Here is a 19061-nt window from a genome sequence, read left to right as displayed (position 1 = left end):
ATTTTTTGCAGGAAATAAAGAACGTTTTCAGCGCTTATGGAATCCATGTAGACCCACGTCATCTCAGCCTGGTGTCGGATTACATGACGTTCGAAGGCACCATCAAAGCATTCAATCGTGTTGGACTCGAGTCAAATGCCTCTCCTTTTCAGAAAATGAGTTTTGAAACCACAACACATTTCCTGCGCGGAGCTGTGCTATCAGGAGACACGGAGAAGTTGGCTTCTCCATCGTCAAGATTAGTAGTTGGCCGAGTGGTGGGAAGTGGTACAGGCTGCTTTGAACTGCTGCAGCCGCTATACTGAAGACTCTTGTCATCTGTTATATAACAAATAAAGTTTGGTGTTGCTAAATATTTCCCTGGGCAGATTTTGAGAACAAATCAGTTTTACCGCTTCAGCAGGGACAGTTAAATAATGAGTAAAAGCAGATAGGAGGCATTGCAAGTTAACTTCCTTTTAAATTGCAGTTCCACTGACCCGAGTCTGAGATCATTGACAGATCGTTTACGCCTGTCCACACGTGAATGCTCTGGGGAGCGTTTGCGATGATCAAAATATTCCATGGCATAGAAAATACAGCCAATCAGAATAAAGGAAAGCCGTTGTATATTCGACGTTATGACACCCAACCTTCCCATCATGCTCCGCGCGTATGTCCCACTGATTGTGTTTGGCCTCTGTATTTTCTATGGCATGATATAAAATAGTTATGCGACGCTTTCTCGTAGTATACCATAGAATATTCCACTTGTCGCTTTTATTTTCTTGGTATACCGAGAAAATACAAGTAACTGGTGGGATATTCCGTGGTATACTACTCGAAAGCGTTGCATCACTAGTATGTATACGACTGGAAGTCAAGATATGACAACAGAAAAATCTTTAGCAGCAGACAGTTTCATTTGACGTATTTAGCGTCTGGCAAAACATGATCGTGCACCATTGAACACGTTTGCCAGGCTATTTACTGTCTTAAAGTGTTCCTATCCAGTTGAAGACAGCAGTTTACCGTTAATTTTCAACCTTATTTAGGAAGGTGGTCTCCCACTCTCCATATTTGTTTTTCGTAAATACAGTGAAAACCCGCGCGAAAGAACCTACATTTTTTGAAGTCTGGCATAATAGGTTCTTGTATTTTGGAGTAATTATTGGTAATCTAGACTAAGTAGTTACTTAATTAGGTTCTTATTTTCTACGAAGGAGATACAGTTGTTGATTACCAGAAAAATTAATAAACCTTGGTTTAGTCGTTGAGTATACAGTATTTGCTTACATCTGTATTATGCATGTACAAATACAAATTTTTCTTGTAATACATATTTGTAATATAAAATTTTTTCTTTCAATATAAATTTGCAATCTCAAAGTCACACTCCTTGGTTAAAATGTTTATCATAATTTAACTGTAACCACATAAGAACCTGCTTGATTTTGCTTGGCTAAACAGGTTTTTCTATTTTTGGGTATTAAAATGGCAAATTTCTGCCAGCAGTTTCCTAAGCGACTTGGTTCCTAGCCGCGGGTATTTACTGTACTTCGTAAATACTTCAGGCGTCGTGAAATGTTGCAAAACTCTGCGGAAGCAGTGAGCTTTGGATATCCAAACCGGGTCACCCTACATGTACCTTGAAAAACAGTGACCCTCCACCCCATAGCCGGCTAGGGCTTGGCACGAGAAAAGACACGGTAGTCGGTTGGCTAGATTCTTGGACTAAAATTCAATGTTTTCATCCTGAAAATATCCGCCAAATATCTGGCTAAAGGGAGAATTTTCACTGAAGTCCTAAATCTCGAAACCCTGTCAGAAGTTTACCTCTGATTCAATTTACTTTTGTTGAAATCTGTTGAGGTCTAGTTACACTAATCGACCAGTTGACATATTCACCGGGAGGGTAACAGGCCTTGAATTAGGGATGATCTTAGTCCAAGAATCTCGACGATCAAGTCATGTGTCTCCAGAACCATCTCTTCCTCGTCCCAAGGCCCCGCCGGCTAAGAGGGATAGTTGTTGATACATGCTGAGAACATCGACCATTTAGCTCCCCCGTTTGTTGGGTAAATTGTGGCGCCTCGTCCCAGGGGGAGTGGGGAAGGGAGGGACACTAAATTGATGTAAAAGGAGACGTGCCAGAGAACGATGTATGGTTTACAACCATCTTGATACCCGGTATTTCTACTCCAAGACTGGTCTCAGTGAACGATGCTTCGGCGACTAACAGTGAAAGAGGAAAACAAAAAAAATGGATATATTTGCCAAAACGCCAACCAACCGGGTCAACCGAATCTAGACCAGCCGCCCTCCACCGTTCGATCTTGGTAAATGCAATTCTCTTTCAGGGCAAATAATGAAATGATCTACACTATATTTTATTTACCGATATACTATATTAGTAGTCTGTGTCGTAGTTAGCCAAAAGAAGGTCCGAAGACCCTGGCCTACAATTTTTTCATCCACTTAACGTCAAGGCTCACCAAGCAAGTGAAACCTCGCCGGGGATCCTCTTGATATGTGCCGTTAATTAAGGCAACCGCGTTTATTTGTAAATTGCTCTCTTTTTGGTTAGTATTTAGGTCGGCTGGAGTCCAGACGCTGTCGACTGAAATACATGTAAATCACCAGAAAGGACAGAGTTTTTCCGAGGGTGTATTTGCGAATATTTCCCGGTTAGCATTACCCTACGAGCAGAGTCCCCTTCGATCTTCCTAAACAAATCGATAAGAGGGAGGCGACAGTCTCGTTCCTCTAACCGATTTGTCTAGGAAGATCGAAGAAGACTTAGGTTAGCATACCCTCCATATGTAGGCTGGATCGTTAAAAATGAGGTTACGCCCCTGGTTGGTTTCTCCTCTTATATTTGCTTTCGACGCGAGGTAGGAAAAATTGATCTTTATACATAACAGAGATGATCGCGAGGTAAAAAAAGGTAAAGTCTGCATACGAACCAAGTGGCTTATCAGGCCGGAGCTTATCCCGATTTCAGTAGCAAAAAGCAACTAGGAGTATTTCTGCTTCCTCCTGAATGGGATGCTAGTCCATCGCAGGGTTACTCATTTATGCACCTGGGTGGAGAGAGGCACCGTGAGAGTAAAGTGTCTTGCCCAAAGAACATAACATAATGTCCCCGGCCAGGGCTCGAACCCAGACCGCTCGCTGCGAAGTCGAGCGCACTAACCATGAGGCCAACGCGCCTCCCACAGATGATCGCGAAATTACTTTTTAATATTCTTCTTTACCGTAGTCCTTCTCATTTATTTATTTAATGAAAAAAATGGCGATTAGATTTAGTTATATTTATGGTACAATACAATAAGTAGTCACAGGTAAAGTCTGCATTTGAAACTAGTGGCTCATCAGGCCGGCGCTCGCCTCCGCTTTCCGTAGCATGAAACGACAAGGAGTATCTCAAGCTTACCCCAAGCATTAAATTCGAGGTTGTACGGAGGCACTGCGATAGCAAAGTGTCTTGACTGAGAACATAACACAACAACCCCGGCATAGTTTCGAACTGACCCACACGGTGTATCACAAGGAAAGTGTAGGTGTATTTAGGGAAGATGTATTTTATTGAAACCTTCTGTTGTGATATAACTTGACACACATACCAGGTGTTATATATTTTCAAATGGCTCATTTTCTGAAAAAACTCAACAACAGATAAAAAGTAATGGCCACAAGGCTTGAGGACGAGGAAAACTTAGAAAATGGCATGATGATAACTTATAATCATTTGAAAAAATTAATGAGTGGATAGAAAACCATGTAAATTTATTTCAAACCTAAAAATACAAAATGTGGAGATTCTCATACAAAAAAGCTAGACGGTTTCCGGAATCCCAGTCTGGTAGCTAACAGAGCGAAAGAAAATCGTAACAAAAGCGTAGCAATGTTCTCCAGCTGTACGTATTTTCTCAATATCGGTGGTAGTTTGTGATTTTTCTTCACAGTCTTGTGATTTCGCCCCACTCAGTCATTTCTCTCTTCCGTTTCCCCAAGTGCTGTCCGGCGCCACCTGCTCCACCGGGGGCTCCCATCGCCCCCATGTCTCCGGGCGGGCCTCGACCACCGGCTGGTCCGGGAGGTCCAGGAGGTCCATCTCTCCCTGGGGGTCCCGCGGGGTTCCCTGGATATCCAGGTATGCCAGGTGGTCCAGGTAGTCCCGGGGGTCCTGGAGGGCCCTTAGGTCCGTCCGGTCCGGGAAGTCCTGCAGGTCCCATTGGTCCATCTTGTCCCGGGGGGCCAGGAGGTGGGGGTGGTGGAGGAGGAGGAGGTGGTGGTGGTGGGGGATAAAACCAAGTTTGTCTTTTACCACCTGATAATAAACCAAACAAATATAGAAACGTTAATGAAGCCTAGTCTCTGAATGATTGCTGAGAAAACCGATCGCGATTTGGATCGCTAACTGATTCCTTTTGGAATCTTTGGAACTTTGTGCAATTTTGGAACTTTGTGCATAAGCCCTAAAATCGCAACCATGCTCAGAAAGAGAATGCGCGCGAGTGCTTTTGTATAGTCAGTCTATTTTACCACTCGTATAAAATTCATATCTTTGCGCCGCCATGTAATATCCTTCATGAAGATATAATACGAGTGCAAATTACGAAAAAGATTTGCGAAATTAGTGCGAAGAAATGCGAAGACACCAAATGCCTGGTGGCTGGATTTCACTCAAAGCTATCCGAAGATTTCCGAACACCGACAAAAATTCCGTACCTCAAGCCAAGATTCTGAAGGAAACTCCAGCTCGTCCGAACTTTTCATAGAATTCTAGATTGAAAATTCGCGATTTGGTGATTTGGAAGGCATTCACCCAGCATTTTGGTGGTTCACTGACGGCGGCCAAGTGAAGTTGCCGAATTTTGGAACTTTGTGCATAAGCCCTTCGTCGGAACAAATTAGAGATCGTGTGTTCACTTTTATGGCAGCATCGTTGATAAATCAGTCATAAAACTGTATACACATAAGGGACCCGTAATTCCCCATTTTGCTCCTACGTAATGAAATCAGCTGAGACATGAGAATCAATCTTTTGATCGGCCTGGTCATTTGGATGTTGTGGGAAACAGAATGTTGATTTTAAGAGCTTTTACTTTCAACCGTTTCTTTTTTTATCAACCAAGGTAACCGAAGCGTGCTATAAGAGTATGAACGTCTGTAAGAGTTTATTATGTATTTGAAATTCGATCGAAAACTAACTCCGCTTTTCCCTTGTGCTGCTCCAATCAAGTTTACCTTCTATATTTTTTCTGTTTTTGCGCAAGAACTACAGAAAAAGTATAGCCGGCAAGGCTTTAAACTAAGGAAAAACGCAGATGGTTTTCCATGGAATTCAGATCACTCCAAACTCTTACAGAATTGTACAAACTTCTTCTTATAGTAGGTTTTGGTCACCCGTTCCATCAACAAGCGATCTTTTCCCTATAGCCAAGCACAACACACGCTTATCACCCCTAATTTTAACCAAGACTTCAGGAAAGTTAATAAAGTAAAAGTTTAGAATTTGTTTCGAAACAAAAATACAAACATTCAAGTGCTGTCTTTCAATGGCTAAATTACCGGTGCTTTTCGAATGACGTCGCTGAGTAAAACAAAACAGTTTTCACCAGCTCTGTTATTGAATATTCACAAAGCGTGTGCTCAACCAGCGCCACCAGTTTGCAATCGTGTCAAGCAGCTACTTCACACAAAAGACTCTGACAATAAAGCTAAGAAACGTAAAATCTAAACAATTTTGTCTGAAAATACGGAGATGATTTTTTCTGAAAACAGATTTTCTCTATATCTACCCTGTTTTCCGTTAGTTACATATCTCAATTTCCTGATTCTGGGCTGTATCCCCTTGTTTCACCCCCTTACAAAGGTTGCTTGAAACGCGAATTTAAACATTTCAGGAAAAATCCGCTCTAATCCTGTCGTGCAATTTTAAAATTCTCAGTGAGCTCTAGTTTTGAACGCCACAATATGTTTAACAGTCGCAAAATAGCTAAACTGCATGATCAATTTAGCTGTTGCTAAAAACATTGACCTAAGGTTATATTCTGGCCTCGTTTTTCACGGTCGAGACTGATTTAATTGCAATGATTTTCATCACAGACCAAATCTGTACTACATGCAAAAGACCTTTTTAAAGGCAGCACAAATTTCAACGAGCTCTTGCACAGTGATACGGTGGAACACACGACTTTTTCGTAAAGAAGAAAATGTTTCAGTAAGGTCAAAAACCTCACTTTGCTGAAATACCCTTTCCTTCTTTGTTGAGGCCAGTGCAGAGGCGCAACTTAAAGTATTGCTTTGTTACGTCCTAAACATTTCAAGTTGTGATTTAAACAAACAGATGTGAGAGAAAGAAAATCAAAAGCGTCTACTGTCCCGTGTTATTTTTTTCTTATACAGCTTGTATGCAGCCGAGTGGAAAAAGAGCAATGAGTTGCAACTCACCTGGTTCCTGTTTAGCTACGGGTCGTACTTCCGTGGGCCATGATTTGACAATAAGGAACAGCGAAGAGAGGATAAGGCAAAAAGTTATTCTGCCATCCATGATTTCTGTAAAGCAACAAGAAAAATGCTGTTCAGAAAATATCAGGGCATATATATTTAGCGTGAGAACAATGTTTCGTTATAAGTTACATATACCTAGTTGATGCTATCCGCTTGATCACCCCGCTCAATACAATGAACATCGACTATTACTTTTATATTATGAGATTATCAATTATTTACACCTTCACGTGAAGTTGAATTTTAATGATCTGCTGTCCTTTTGTCTTGACGGACTGAGTTGAAAGCTCGGTGTTTTAAGTTTCTGGTGGATTTTTTCACAGTGAAAATATAACTCGCGCTAACGATATTGTCGGGAGTGTTGTGACTCAGCCAGTTTTGAGGAAGAAACTTAATCGACTTTTGGCGTGTAAAAAGCTCTAAGATTGCTAATCACTGACAGTCCCTCGGCTACTTTGGAATGATCTTGAATTTCAATCTTTTTCCAAGCTATTGGCTATAGAGCTGTTGCTATGACTGAGAACTCAATGATCATGGTGGTATATAGTTTTTGTCTCTGAGGTGATTACACAACATCGTGGAAAGAAAAGTAAAGCATATCACCGAGAACGTACTTTTTATTCTTAAGTTGAGGCTCTGTTAAAAGCTGCATAGAATGTGAAGGAAGAAATTGTCGCGTACAACGCAGACTGCCATCCAGGAAAGTTTAATACCTGCAAAGGTATTAAAAAACAACGTAATCTGACAATCACTATATAACACAAGCTACCAGAGACGCGAGGTCTTTTGACCCAGCTCAGGTTGGATCAGTTTATTTTCTGTAGGGTTTTTTTTGGTTAGCCTATGTTCTGACCCTATTCCCCCACTTGTGGGAGCGGAACTAAACTAACTTTACCAGATGTTGACACGAGACCGATCCAAACTGAATCGCACCGGATGGACGGCTTTTGTGCTTTCCGTACCGCCTATGTGCCCCAATTCACCCGAGTTGTAAACCTGCAAGAAAAACAGGTCGAGTTTTGAAACTGTCAAACTGGACCAGCCCCTTCTGAAAGCCTAGACTGATCCTTCTAAGCAGTCAATTCACTTCTGTTAGCAAAATTAATCAGTAAGTGTAAAGCTGAAAGGTAAAATAGTTGCAAACAATAAATACTTACAATTCGACATTTAGAATTTTAAACGTTTACATGCCTCGCCGTTAATGTTTCAAACAGACTCCTTCGCGATCAGAGGCTGATCGGGTGTTCCGAATCGCCGACAATTTATCTTACTTCTGCCCGTTTTCCAAGGCACTTCTTTAGACTGTCTGAGAATTTCCTGGCAAGATCAACGGTTCTATTGTTATTCCTCTCTTTGGGATGTTTGCTAACAGCAGAAGATAATGTACTCTTCAAGTTCTGGCTTCTGAGTACAGCCAATGTATTCTGTATTAACAGACTGTTAGGTCACTAAGGATGAACATTGAGCATGCGCCTTTGGACTGGTATAGACTGATTGAAAGCTGCTCCCAATTTCTCTACCAATCCGTCCTTACATGCAGGTACCCTTTCACAGCATCCAGTGATCTCTGGATCCCTTCGGCTCTGATCATTAAACTGAATATGGTGTAGACCAATGTCCAACTTTTTGATAAGATGAGTACGGCCAAATGTCTATATCTCGTCTACCTTCAGTAGTGGGAGGAGCTAGAGAAAACTTCGCCGCAGAAATTTAAAAACGCAACAATCACCGGTCATTGTAGACCTGTGTTTGAGAAAAACTCGGACAGGGAAGTCACATCATTTCCTTGACTGGAGCTTATCGTTTTCTAAAAGCTCCGTTTTCAAAATGTTTTCCGCCCACACTAAAACGTAAAGCCGGCGTTTTCAAATTCTCTCGGTTTGAAGAGCGTTTTCGCCGAAAAGCTTCGTTTTCCTGATGGGCCTTTTTTTTTTCGTTTTTGCTAAACACATAATTACTTACATTTAAGCAATAGACCACAAGTTTTTATGGTTTACAGGCTGATAAACTACGCGGGATGTTGGAAGAACATGAGAAGAACTCGTAAATCACGAGCCGTAGGCGTGTGATTTACGAATTCTTCGAGTGTTCTTCCAAAATCCCACGTGGTTTATCAGCTTATAAACCATAAAAACTTGTGGTCTATTGCTTTTATATAATAATTCAGAAGACACGCGAAATTTCCGTGAGTTTACTGGCACAATAAACCATAGCTGATTGACCAATCAGAGCGCGCGCATTCATTTAATTATTATATAATGCTATGCATTGCCTTACTCTACTTACAACACAACACAATACTTCTAACCTACTTACAATACATTACATTATTGTTGTTATCATTGTTATTGTTATTATTATTTCTAATGCTTTTACTGTCTTACAAACGTCACTTACAATACATAAAAAACCTATTTACAATACTTGGCATTACCTTACTCACTTACAATACGCAATAATTGTTCCTGTAATTACTTATTATGACTATCATGACTTACACCCGACGGATTAATGTGGACGGTACTCACGGTAGGCCTAACCGTACAAATATATTTGTGTAAGATTGTGTGATGGAGCCAAAGTGCGTCTGCTCAGAAAATGCCTGTTTGTCTGCATCGTTTTCTTGCTGACGAAAGAGGACAGAGACCCTTTGTAATTTTTTTGGCGCTAAGATGGCCGAGCGGGATGATGGGAATTGGACCGGAACGCACGTGCTCCCTGGGGACGAATTGTGATCATATGTGGTGTAACTGGATGCAACATACTTGCGAAGTGCCGTTCCACGTGTGCACTAGAGGCGCTAGCGTCTTGGAATTTACCTGGAGGAAAATATATACTTGTTGTTTTCAGTTGAAGTGTTGAAGCTCTGGTCGAAAGCAAAATGCAGGGTAGCTCACCATCGTCATGGTCTGGAAGTCGGACAGGAGAGGATAGAACGGCCAGCTTCGACAACAACAGCAGGTGACATGAGCTTAGCTTACATGTAAACAGACAACCTGAAATGCCACTCGAACTCTTTGATCTAAAAAGCTCCTTGTCAACCCTTTTCGAAGCTATATTATCCGAACTCGCCGTGATTCAGTGCAAATAGTCCGGATTCATTCGATAGCTCAAAAGAAGGAACATTTATATGAGTTTTGTTGAATCTCACAAGTATCACTCCTTGTTGCTCGTCACTAGTTGAAGCTGTATGAGCTAAATAAGATAATTGTCTTTACATTTCACTGCTTGGGATTATGGTGTGTTTTTTAATGCAGTAAGATACATACCATGCAGGTTTACTATCTAAAGGTCGTAAGCTTAATACCAAAATTGTTTGGTCACCGGCTGCCTATAATCCCCAGGGTAGTGAGGTCGATATTGAATCGATAACATTGAAAATATAGATTATCATTCCATCCATTTCTTCTTGCTTTTCATTAGCTGAGAGCCCACCACGTGACCTGACCCTGAGCTGTCATAGCCCATGTTTTTACGAGAGATGTTTACCTTGGTTTTGTTTTAACTTTACTGAAGTGAAATTTTTATTTGTGTAAACACAGTGGCAAACCTCGGTAAATGGCGGCAAAATCGAAAGTAAGCCAACCTAGGTTTGTTGACAGTTGAATGCCTCATTAGGCATGGTTTAGCTCAGTAAGCGACGGTAACCAAGGAAAAGCAGATGTCATTGCGACATCTTGGCAGCAAGTATTCACACGTTTGGCACGTAAGAATAGAAAAATAGACAAAGATTCCTCCTGATGTAAGTTGGTTTCAAGTCAACGGGCAGAAAAAAAGCTAAATAAACTCATGTTTACGCAAAGAAATCCCAGACTGCTGTTTCCCATTCATCGTCAAGTGCCGTAAGCATTTCCTTTCTGTTAGAAGCTCAGTAGCTTTGTAGCAGTGTACAGGCAGGCGTAAATAGAAGAAGGCCTACCACAAATAGAGAGAAAAAAACATAATTGAGGTCTATGGAGAAGAAAAGTGAGTGTTAGAATTTTAAGCGGTCCCGAATAAGCAGAAGTACCAGTAAACATTTACGAAGCCCGGGCTCTGCAGCAGTAGCCTGTATCACAGGCTACTGCGGCAGATGCCATTTCAAGTTTTTTTGTGGGAAGAGGCCCAGCAAGATATCAAAATTTTCTTTCCACTATTCATCTACAAAGCTTTACATTTAAGGAGAGTCACTGGAGAGTTTGGCTTGACATCACTGCAAGCAAATTGACAACAACCTGCATTCGGCATTGGAGTAAAGTCAGAAATTTTATTATTTTCCAATAGTTTCTGTGGAATGTTGCAGCTCTTGCTTTCCGAGAAAACCTCAAACTGTCCGTTGTATGCGGCCTACTTTAGTTAATTAGTTCCAGGTAACCAGCTTCTCTCACTAATAACTGCGGTTTAGTTACGAAACCTTGGTAAGCAGTAACCACAGTAAACCTCTCTCATGAAAACACAGCAATAGAGTGATGTATAATTATATATGAATTTACCAACTTGGTGATGACTCCCTGGGTCTTTGACCCCCTCTCCCAACCCTCCAGAGTTTGCAGTTCCCTTCATGGTGGCGGTATGGATATTTTCTAGAACCTCAGGGTAATATTTGGACAAACAAGCTATGTGACCAGGAGCAGCCATGGAAACCTGAAAATTTTCGTGGTTGTCAAAAGTAACCAGTTGCCAGCTAAAATCACCGTCTACTTCAAGATCTCTGCTACATGTAGCTACTCTGCTTGCTATTCCAATGATTTTCTTAGAAACATATCCAAAATTCTTCTCCTATACCAACAATAATGCCATTTAGTTCATAACTTTGTGTCACACAGGACAATGTTAAAGGGAGTAATTTGTTTCATTAATAAAGAGGTTTATTCAAATTATTGCCTGCCCTTTTCTTCTATTTGTAGCAAAGTGAACATCTTCACTCTTGTTTGTTTTCATTTTTATTTTGTTTTAATCAAGAGGGGTTGGGGTTGAAAGATTGGGGCAGCCAATGTTGAATTATGCTGCCCCCCATCTAAGGTTTCATTCGATGGCATGTACATGGCGTATGTGATGTCGTAAACAGACAGTTTTGGAAACAGTTTGCTTTTGAGTTGCACCTTTGCTAGTTACAAATTTTTTCCCTCCTCCACCCCAGTTCACCTCCTTGGTTAAATGTCTTATTGCCTCAGGTTTCTGTATTGTTTTAACAAGTTAGACAACAGCTCGTTTGCTGTATTTTTCATGTTAAATCTGACTTTATCATTATCGTAATTTAAGCAGCTTTTGTTTTTGGCGATTTTTCTCCCCTCACCTTTGCAAGGCAGATTTGTCTTTGTTAGTTTATCTTTATAAAGTTGAAATTAAAAGCCAAATTTTTCCCATTTATGGCTTACAGTGTATTTTTGCCTAGCAAACAGAGCTCAGCATTGATAGCCAAGTTGTAGCTTTATTCAGCAGGCATCAAGTGCTTTTTTTTTCATGCTGTGTGTAAATGTACATTGTAATGGGGGCATGCAGATCGTAAATTCCTCGTCAATAAACTTTGCTACATGTATGAATAATATCCTGAAAATAACGCCACATACAGATATCATTCGTGCAATGTCACCTTTATTATTCGTAAGAGGCGCGGTTTCCAGTTTGATAAACTGAAAACACCGCATTATACGATTATTAACCTGAAAAGGCACGAATAGTATGTATAATAACTGTATCATAGCACATCATACGAATGTTAATCTGGACTCCGGATTTATTTTGAAGCTCCAGAATTATTCTGAATGTTTTTTTTATAGTTGTCAAGCACTTAGCTATACAAGCACTAAGCTTAGCTAGTTTACAGGCATGCCACTGAAACAAAGGAAACAAATATTTCAAATAAATGTAACATAGTTAAAAATCCCAACTGCCATGAGGCAGATCAGTTGGCTATTTACAAAGCGTGACAGAGGATTTGAACTCAGGACTACCGAGAAAAAAATCTCGCTAGTGGCAGGGTGGAGGCCGTGAACCCCGAACCTCCAGATTACAACACCAGTGCCCTAAACCACTCAGCCACGCTGCCTCCATATATATGATCAACCATTTTTTATAAGTCAAAGCACATGGCCTGAATTAAGAAATAGGACTACTAGTATTTTGGGACTGAATTTCTAAAATGTAAACCACTCAGTAGTATCTAATTTTGGGAGGAAAAATCAAACAGAGCAGAAATTTGCCAAGGGAATCATTTGAATATTTGGGTTAATCTAATGTGGTTGTCCTCTTTTTATCACAAACCTTTTCCATTCAACTGCAATCAGCTGGGAAACTGTGCTATTGTATTAAGCCACTGGAAATTTTTGGAACTGCAAACCCGCTAAACACCCACTAAAGGATATGAATTCTCCAGTCATGGTACATGTAAACATAGTAAGAGTGTTCTGTATTCACCTGCCCCAACATTGTTGTATTTACAGTGGAACCTTGATATAACAAAGGGCCAAGGGACTGGCAAAGTATGCTTGCATTTAATTTAACAAGGTTTCGATATATTGGGGTTCTTTTCCATATATTTCATTATTACTGGGGTGAAGAATATTGTTCGTTATACTGAATACTTTGGTAAATAGGGCTTTGTTAAATTGAGATTCCACTGTATTTAATTTTTTATTTTATTTATTTAAGTTATTCAGCGTCAAAACTGCAAAACTATTCAAGACCTCGACGAGAAGAATTCAAGGCTTACGTAAAGAATGTTCCTATAGATATGACTAAGGTGAGATGTCTACATTTTGTTGAAAATATGAGTGCAGGGCAGGAAATAATCACAATATCATGAGCTTTTTGAGCAAAATCATAGTTATAGTTAACTGCCATGTTTTTAAACAAAAGAGCACCCAAACTTTAACAGCCTGGTTTTGAATAAATTTAGTCTTAAAGAATTCCCATAAAATATGTTCAGACTGTGATCAGCTGCTAAAAGTTGTGATGTTGTGTCTCTAAAAAATCAAAATGAACCATCTAGAAGTTACTTGCAATGCACATGTAACTGATTTGTTTCTAAGCTGGCACTGCCATATACAGGAAGTTGACAGCAAACTTACAAAGCTTTGTCGCTTCTAGTCAACTTTATTGTCTGGTTTCATTTTTAGGAGAGTCTTGAAGCATTTTTCAGAAGTTGTGGGAATGTAATATCAACTCATATCGTGGATCCCAAAGAGGGAAGGAACAGTACTATTGGGTTAGTTAATAAAGTTTACTTGATAATAGTAATGAAAAATAATTACTAATGATAATTGTTCTTGCAGGGTTTTGGGATTGTCCCAAGAAGGCATCCTAAGAGTTCCTGGGTGAATAAGGAGTTAACCCTTTGAGCCCCAATTACGCATATATGCATAATTAATGGTCGTGCTCTTTGTACCACTTGTGACATCATCAATTTAAGTGTCATCAGATATTCTTGATAAGCATCAAACTTTTCACGGCAGCCAGAAAGAACATGCAACGCAAAAGGTAGCCAGAGTAAAAGGGCCGAGAAAAAAAGAAAGGAAAGGGGCAACAAACAAAATTGAGAACGGGTAATGGCAAAAAAAAAAAAAAAAAAGAAAGGAGAAGTCCAAATTCTGGCTTATGCACATGCCTGGAATTGAAATATTGCTAAATTTTGTATGTAATCCTCAAAAAATCTTTCCTTTTGATAAAAAAGAGCTTTCTTGGCAAAACTTAGGCTTAAACCTGACTAAATGGTTAAAAGCGGTATTTTTTTGGTGAAAATTTGGTATTCAAAGGGTTAATGATGTTTTTACATAAAATAATTTGTATACAGAGTGAATCTGAGTCGAACAGCTAAGTGCACAAGGTGGTTGCAGGCAAAACTTTCTAGATGCCCAAGGTGCTATTGAGAAGATAAGATGATGTGATTGATTGCTGTTGTGTCACTCAGCATTTGAAGTCTACAAAATTAGTTCATCAACTGAACCCTGACTCTTTAATACTAACAAAGTGGACATGTGACAGGAATCTCTCCACAACAGGCAAAGAAAAAACAAATCAATGTAATTAATAAGTAATTATTGTTCTATTTCACAGTTTTGTGGGATTTTCATCAGAAGAAGAGGTCAACAATGCAATAGAGAGAATGAATGGTACTATGTTAGGAGACAACCAGCTAACAGTGCAAAGAGCAATTCAACGAGACAGGGGTGCTGGAACACCCAGGAGAGATCAAGATCATCTGTATCAGAGGAAAGCAGATTTTCAATATTCTACTGGTTAGTCTTGAAAGTGCACTTTAGGTCTGAAGTCATACTTAAACTGTTTTTCAAAAAAAGATTACTTAGTCGTAGAAGAGGAAGAAGGGGAGAAATCTTGTCACAAAAGGCATGTATGCAGTGCAGCTAGGTATGGGTGGCTTAGTACCCAGTGGGTTAAGGTACACAGTAAGTGCTTTGATGACTGCTGATGAGAATCTGGCTAATACTGCCTATTACAGAATGATGTGTATTTGGTAGACAACTAAAGGATTGCACAAAATGTGAAATAAACATTATCTACATGACTTTGTACATGTAGTCTGCATAAAGCCATCTTCAAGAAAAATAACAGAGGGAGATCTGTGTACTGCCATTTATAGGTAATCATATTCACGAATTAAAACCATTTCAATGTCACAACATCTGGCACATTGACATGCAGAGACAACAAAGAAAATTGTTGTCTGTATGAGAGTGAAGTATCAGTGTGTCGAATGAGTCAATGAGGCAAGTCAAAATTTGTTGAAAATTTGCGATTACAAAAGAAAATGATTCTATTTATGAAAAACCCATTTCAAAGGATCACATGATGTCTTGAAATTTATATTTGGCTTTGCACAAACTCTCTCTTTTTTGTTTATGAAGTAATGTCTTTAAAAGAAAAACACTTAGCCCTGCATCCTGGGAGACCCAGGGACAATTAGTTAAGGCAGGAGGAAATAAATCCTGCAGAAATTGAAGCAGCAAAAATTTACAAGTAAAACTGCTAAGCCTTCTTTTATTATTTTGTTTTAAAAAATCCACCTAATGAAAAAAATAATAACGTTTATTTACCCTCGCCCAGGCCCTTGGCAGTGACTGAAAAGCAAGCATCATAAAAATTACTTTGAATGTGTAAAGTTCAAACATGTTGCAGGTGCAGAGTGCACAAGAAATAATCCTTTGATTATCATTGTCCCATTCCCTCTATGTAATGCATAGAATCATGGGAGTTGTGTGCAATTTCCCGAAGATGTGTGATGAATACAGCTACCATGATTTCCTGCTGCAAGTTTTATAGAGCTAATTAGGCAATAGTAACTTTGGGACTACATAAAACCTATGCAAGGGTTGTGGGAATCACAAGCAAATTGAGTTGAAAATAAACCACTACTTCAGGAACATGTTCCAGAAACAATTCCCTATGTTCCAGAAGCAATTACATGACCTTGAGCACATTATTATTAATGGTGAGTGCTGCCATGGCTACAAGTTATCATGACAAGGAGCCTGAAATGTGACAAGCTGGCAACTTGAATGGTCAGTTATAAATTTTATGCAGTTGAGGTAGGCTTACAGTCCTCTCATGGTTAAAATTAAAATACACCTTTCTGGAAATTTAAATTTGAAGAAATAAGCATAAAGAATGGCCTGCTAAAATGAGAACATTGAGAATCAAAATTGATGGACTGAGGGAACACACAGTAATTATAATTTTCTCAAATGATATAGGGTTCACATTTTATTTTTGGAAACAGAACATTAAAGTGGTTCGAGAAGTGCATATAAATGAAGATAAACTACCAAAATGAAAAGCAAAAACTACAGGTATAAAGAAATGAGCTAAAAATTGAAATGACCCATTGGTTTAAAGAAAAAAAAGAAACAAGTATTACAACTTATCTTTAGAAAGATAACTTTTTGTTGTTAGAGGCAAAAAAACATGTTCTTTCATCTGTGAAATCTCACATTTTCTAACATATACTGTCTGTGATAAATTTAATTTCACGGAGTGAAAGTCTAAAGATTTGTAAGTCCAAGTTGAGCAGCTCATTGTCACTTTGATTAGGGGCTCAGCCATGCCATTCCCCACATTTTTCAAGAAACATTTCCATGCTCGTAAATCGAACTAGAAAATTGTTGAGTATTTAGCAAGCATTTGGGATAATTGATAGTCTTCAAGGTTAATTAAAATGGGAGAGACTAGAGACTGTTAAAACAGCTGATTTAATTACTTAAGATGTATGTGTTTTATGTAACGGCTTTTCATTCTTGGCAGGTTATAAAAATGGTCAGACACCATTTCAAGGTCACAGAACAGAACAACATGAACAAGCTGTCGGAAGGGGGGCAGATTTTGTTCAGCGCAATAATTATATTCAGCAACCTGCTGCAATGCCCAACTGGTATAACAACATGGGTGGGAAAGTTGAACAAGCTGTGTTTAATCCCAGAGGACCTGGTCGGGGGATTCCTTTGCAGACACATAGTCCCAGTCCTACACCAGGGAGAGACAGCAATTACATGAATGGGGTAGCTAATGGCTACTCAAGTAATGCTCAAGGTAGAGACTTTCTTTTCATCCATTTTTACATTATAAGCTAAGGACAAAGTATGAAAGAAGCCTTTGCATACAGTGCCTGTATGTGCGGTGCTACCAATCCTAATCTGAACAATAAACTTCTATGTAAGATTTAGTAATTGTAATGTATAATTAAGTGCTTTAGTGTCTAGTTTGAGTGGTGTATGCTGAACATTGATTAGTTATTTTTAAGATTTTTGTAATTCAATCTAATTTTCCTTTCTGAATTTTTGGTGGCTGCTGTTCACATTCATCAGAGTTGCAATCTGTAGGTTTGTTATTGTTCACACTACAAGCCTGTTTGCTGTTGTTTTATTTATTATAATTGTGATACAATTTAGCCAGTTGTGGAATGATGTGATGCATACAAGTCTAGATGTACAAATTTAGGAATTGTGTTTTAAAAGAATAAATACAAACAATTTAATGAGTCATGAGAGGCCAGCATTGCATTTTTGCTTCATTGAGTTTACCAATTACGTTCTGAAATGTTGAAACCAAGTGTAACACTACAAATTATTACATGGCCAAGAGAGCTGAGAGGCCCAATAGTTAAAATGAAGCTATCAGAGTGCTTTATTACTGGTTCTATGTTTTTTAAGTGCTACAGTTTATCTGGTGATGTTTTTACAGAGCTTTTTCAATCATTAATTGGTGTAATAAATCTGTTGTCAGTCACACTTACTCAGTGTTGTGCATCAACTGGGAGAAGTACTTCCTTTGTTTTGTTCATCCTAAACGTACCCTGGGAGAATATCAGCTCTCAGCCTTTTCTTTATGGATTTTGCTGTCCTTGATTTGTACGGTCAAGTTCTAGGTTTAACACTCCCCCAATACAGCTCTAGCACTTAGTTAATGAGACTCCTGATTTGAAATGGTGTGAATGCCATGCTTACTTACTTAGGTCAGGTGAACTCAGCTTCATGGACAAATCAAGGACCCCAACAGTGGCATCAGTCTGGTCCTGTTGATAATCAGAGTGGACAGTTTACACACAGTACTATGCCTCAAGACCCATACACCCAAATGGATCAACAGGGACAATTTCAAAATGGTACAGTACTTTTGTACATGGTGTGGTAATGCCATGTGATTATTAACCGCGCGGCCATGGGCTGAGCGCGGTTCATGGTTTACCTGTGGTTTATGTTATTTTTTATTTTTTATTTTTTTTTAGTTTTGTCGGTGACCAGACCCAAACTTACACTCGGCCAAATTTTGAATGACGCAACCTGTGATGTTTACTCGCCAAAAGCTGTTGAAACATTAATACAAGGACAATGTTACGGATATTATTTTCTTTACTTTGGGTAAAATATATTTTCTTTTGGTTTTATCGAAGCATTGGATTCGAAGGGAAATAATAAATACGCTAAAAAAAAGGTATTACGACAGCCATGGAATGCGCTGACGTTGCAGCTTTCACTTTCGCTACGTGACAAATAAAATCGTGTTTGCTTTGCAAGTTTATTTTGGCAGAAACGACGGTCATTAATTTATTTGCAATTTTTCGAGTATTTCTTGTGGTTTTAGGCCAATGAAGTAAATTCTTTGGCTGTGTCATCACAGCGAGTTCGGTGATCAGAAGGAAAATTAAATATTTGCAAGCCAAGCAAAGAACTTATCAAAACATGCAAGGATTACGTCATTGGTAGGGAAATAACCACCGTACTAAAAATAGCCGTGAATAACGGAAGTCTTAAATTATGTGACTCGTGTGACTACTTGTCTAGCCCTTTACTCGTGGAAAACACCAAAGAAATTTAATCATGACTTTTAAGAGAGAAAGTAATCGTTAATAGTGTTGTTATCGAATCGTTCTTATCGTTCATATTGTGCATGCCCATACATATCCCGAAGAAAGTTCCAGATTAAGACCATTACGTCATCGGAGATTTCACAATGGCTACGACTGATGGTGCAATAGTACAGTTTGTGTTGATCAAGTGATGTGATGCCTACAGTAACAAAAGAATTATCAAGGACTGCTTTGAAATGTGCACTGCGTTGCGACTGTAGTGGTA

General features: G+C 39.2%; 3 protein-coding genes across 7 annotated transcripts in view; 2 read left to right on the top strand and 1 right to left on the bottom strand.

Annotated features, from left to right (window-relative positions):
• The window catches only part of LOC110046684 (DNA-directed RNA polymerase I subunit RPA1-like), a 75392-nt gene extending 74024 nt beyond the window's left edge, over window positions 1-1368 (top strand). For both annotated transcript variants that reach the window (XM_089286642.1, XM_089286641.1), the window contains exon 38: window positions 12-1368. In XM_089286642.1, coding sequence (XP_089142768.1) covers window positions 12-305 — 294 coding nt within the window. In that variant the 3' untranslated portion in view covers window positions 306-1368. The remainder of the gene's footprint in view (window positions 1-11) is intronic.
• A 2179-nt stretch (window positions 1369-3547) lies between these two features.
• Window positions 3548-6695, bottom strand: LOC110046688 (uncharacterized). The gene is made up of 3 exons (XM_020752377.2): window positions 6634-6695; window positions 6439-6543; window positions 3548-4312 (listed from the first exon to the last, which is right to left on the bottom strand). Exons 2-3 carry the CDS (start codon window positions 6536-6538, stop codon window positions 3942-3944), a joined length of 471 nt encoding a protein of 156 aa, XP_020608036.1. The 5' UTR covers window positions 6539-6543; window positions 6634-6695; the 3' UTR covers window positions 3548-3941.
• Window positions 6696-9204: 2509 nt separating this feature from the next.
• LOC110046683 (uncharacterized) overlaps window positions 9205-19061 on the top strand; it is a 51658-nt gene continuing 41801 nt past the window's right edge. For all 4 annotated transcript variants that reach the window (XM_089286639.1, XM_089286638.1, XM_089286640.1 and 1 more), the window contains exons 1-6: window positions 9205-9459; window positions 13129-13219; window positions 13596-13684; window positions 14533-14714; window positions 16735-17019; window positions 17942-18091. In XM_089286639.1, the coding sequence (XP_089142765.1) occupies window positions 9380-9459; window positions 13129-13219; window positions 13596-13684; window positions 14533-14714; window positions 16735-17019; window positions 17942-18091 (877 nt within the window). In that variant the 5' untranslated portion in view covers window positions 9205-9379. The remainder of the gene's footprint in view (window positions 9460-13128; window positions 13220-13595; window positions 13685-14532; window positions 14715-16734; window positions 17020-17941; window positions 18092-19061) is intronic.

The sequence above is a fragment of the Orbicella faveolata genome, unplaced genomic scaffold (assembly GCF_042242905.1).
Source record: "Orbicella faveolata isolate gen_17 unplaced genomic scaffold, um_ofav_v1 contig_14, whole genome shotgun sequence".
NCBI classification, from domain to species: Eukaryota; Metazoa; Cnidaria; class Anthozoa; order Scleractinia; family Merulinidae; genus Orbicella; species Orbicella faveolata.
Note: the sequence above shows the minus strand (reverse complement) of the source record. Positions and strands in the feature narration are given on the sequence as shown.

Bases quoted from the DNA above. Each gene is read 5' to 3' on its own strand.
- LOC110046688 (XM_020752377.2), bottom strand. From the start codon at position 6,538: ATGGATGGCAGAATAACTTTTTGCCTTATCCTCTCTTCGCTGTTCCTT. The intron at 4,313-6,438 runs GTGAGTTGCAAC...GTTTATTATCAG, and splicing joins CGTAGCTAAACAGGAACCAG to GTGGTAAAAGACAAACTTGG.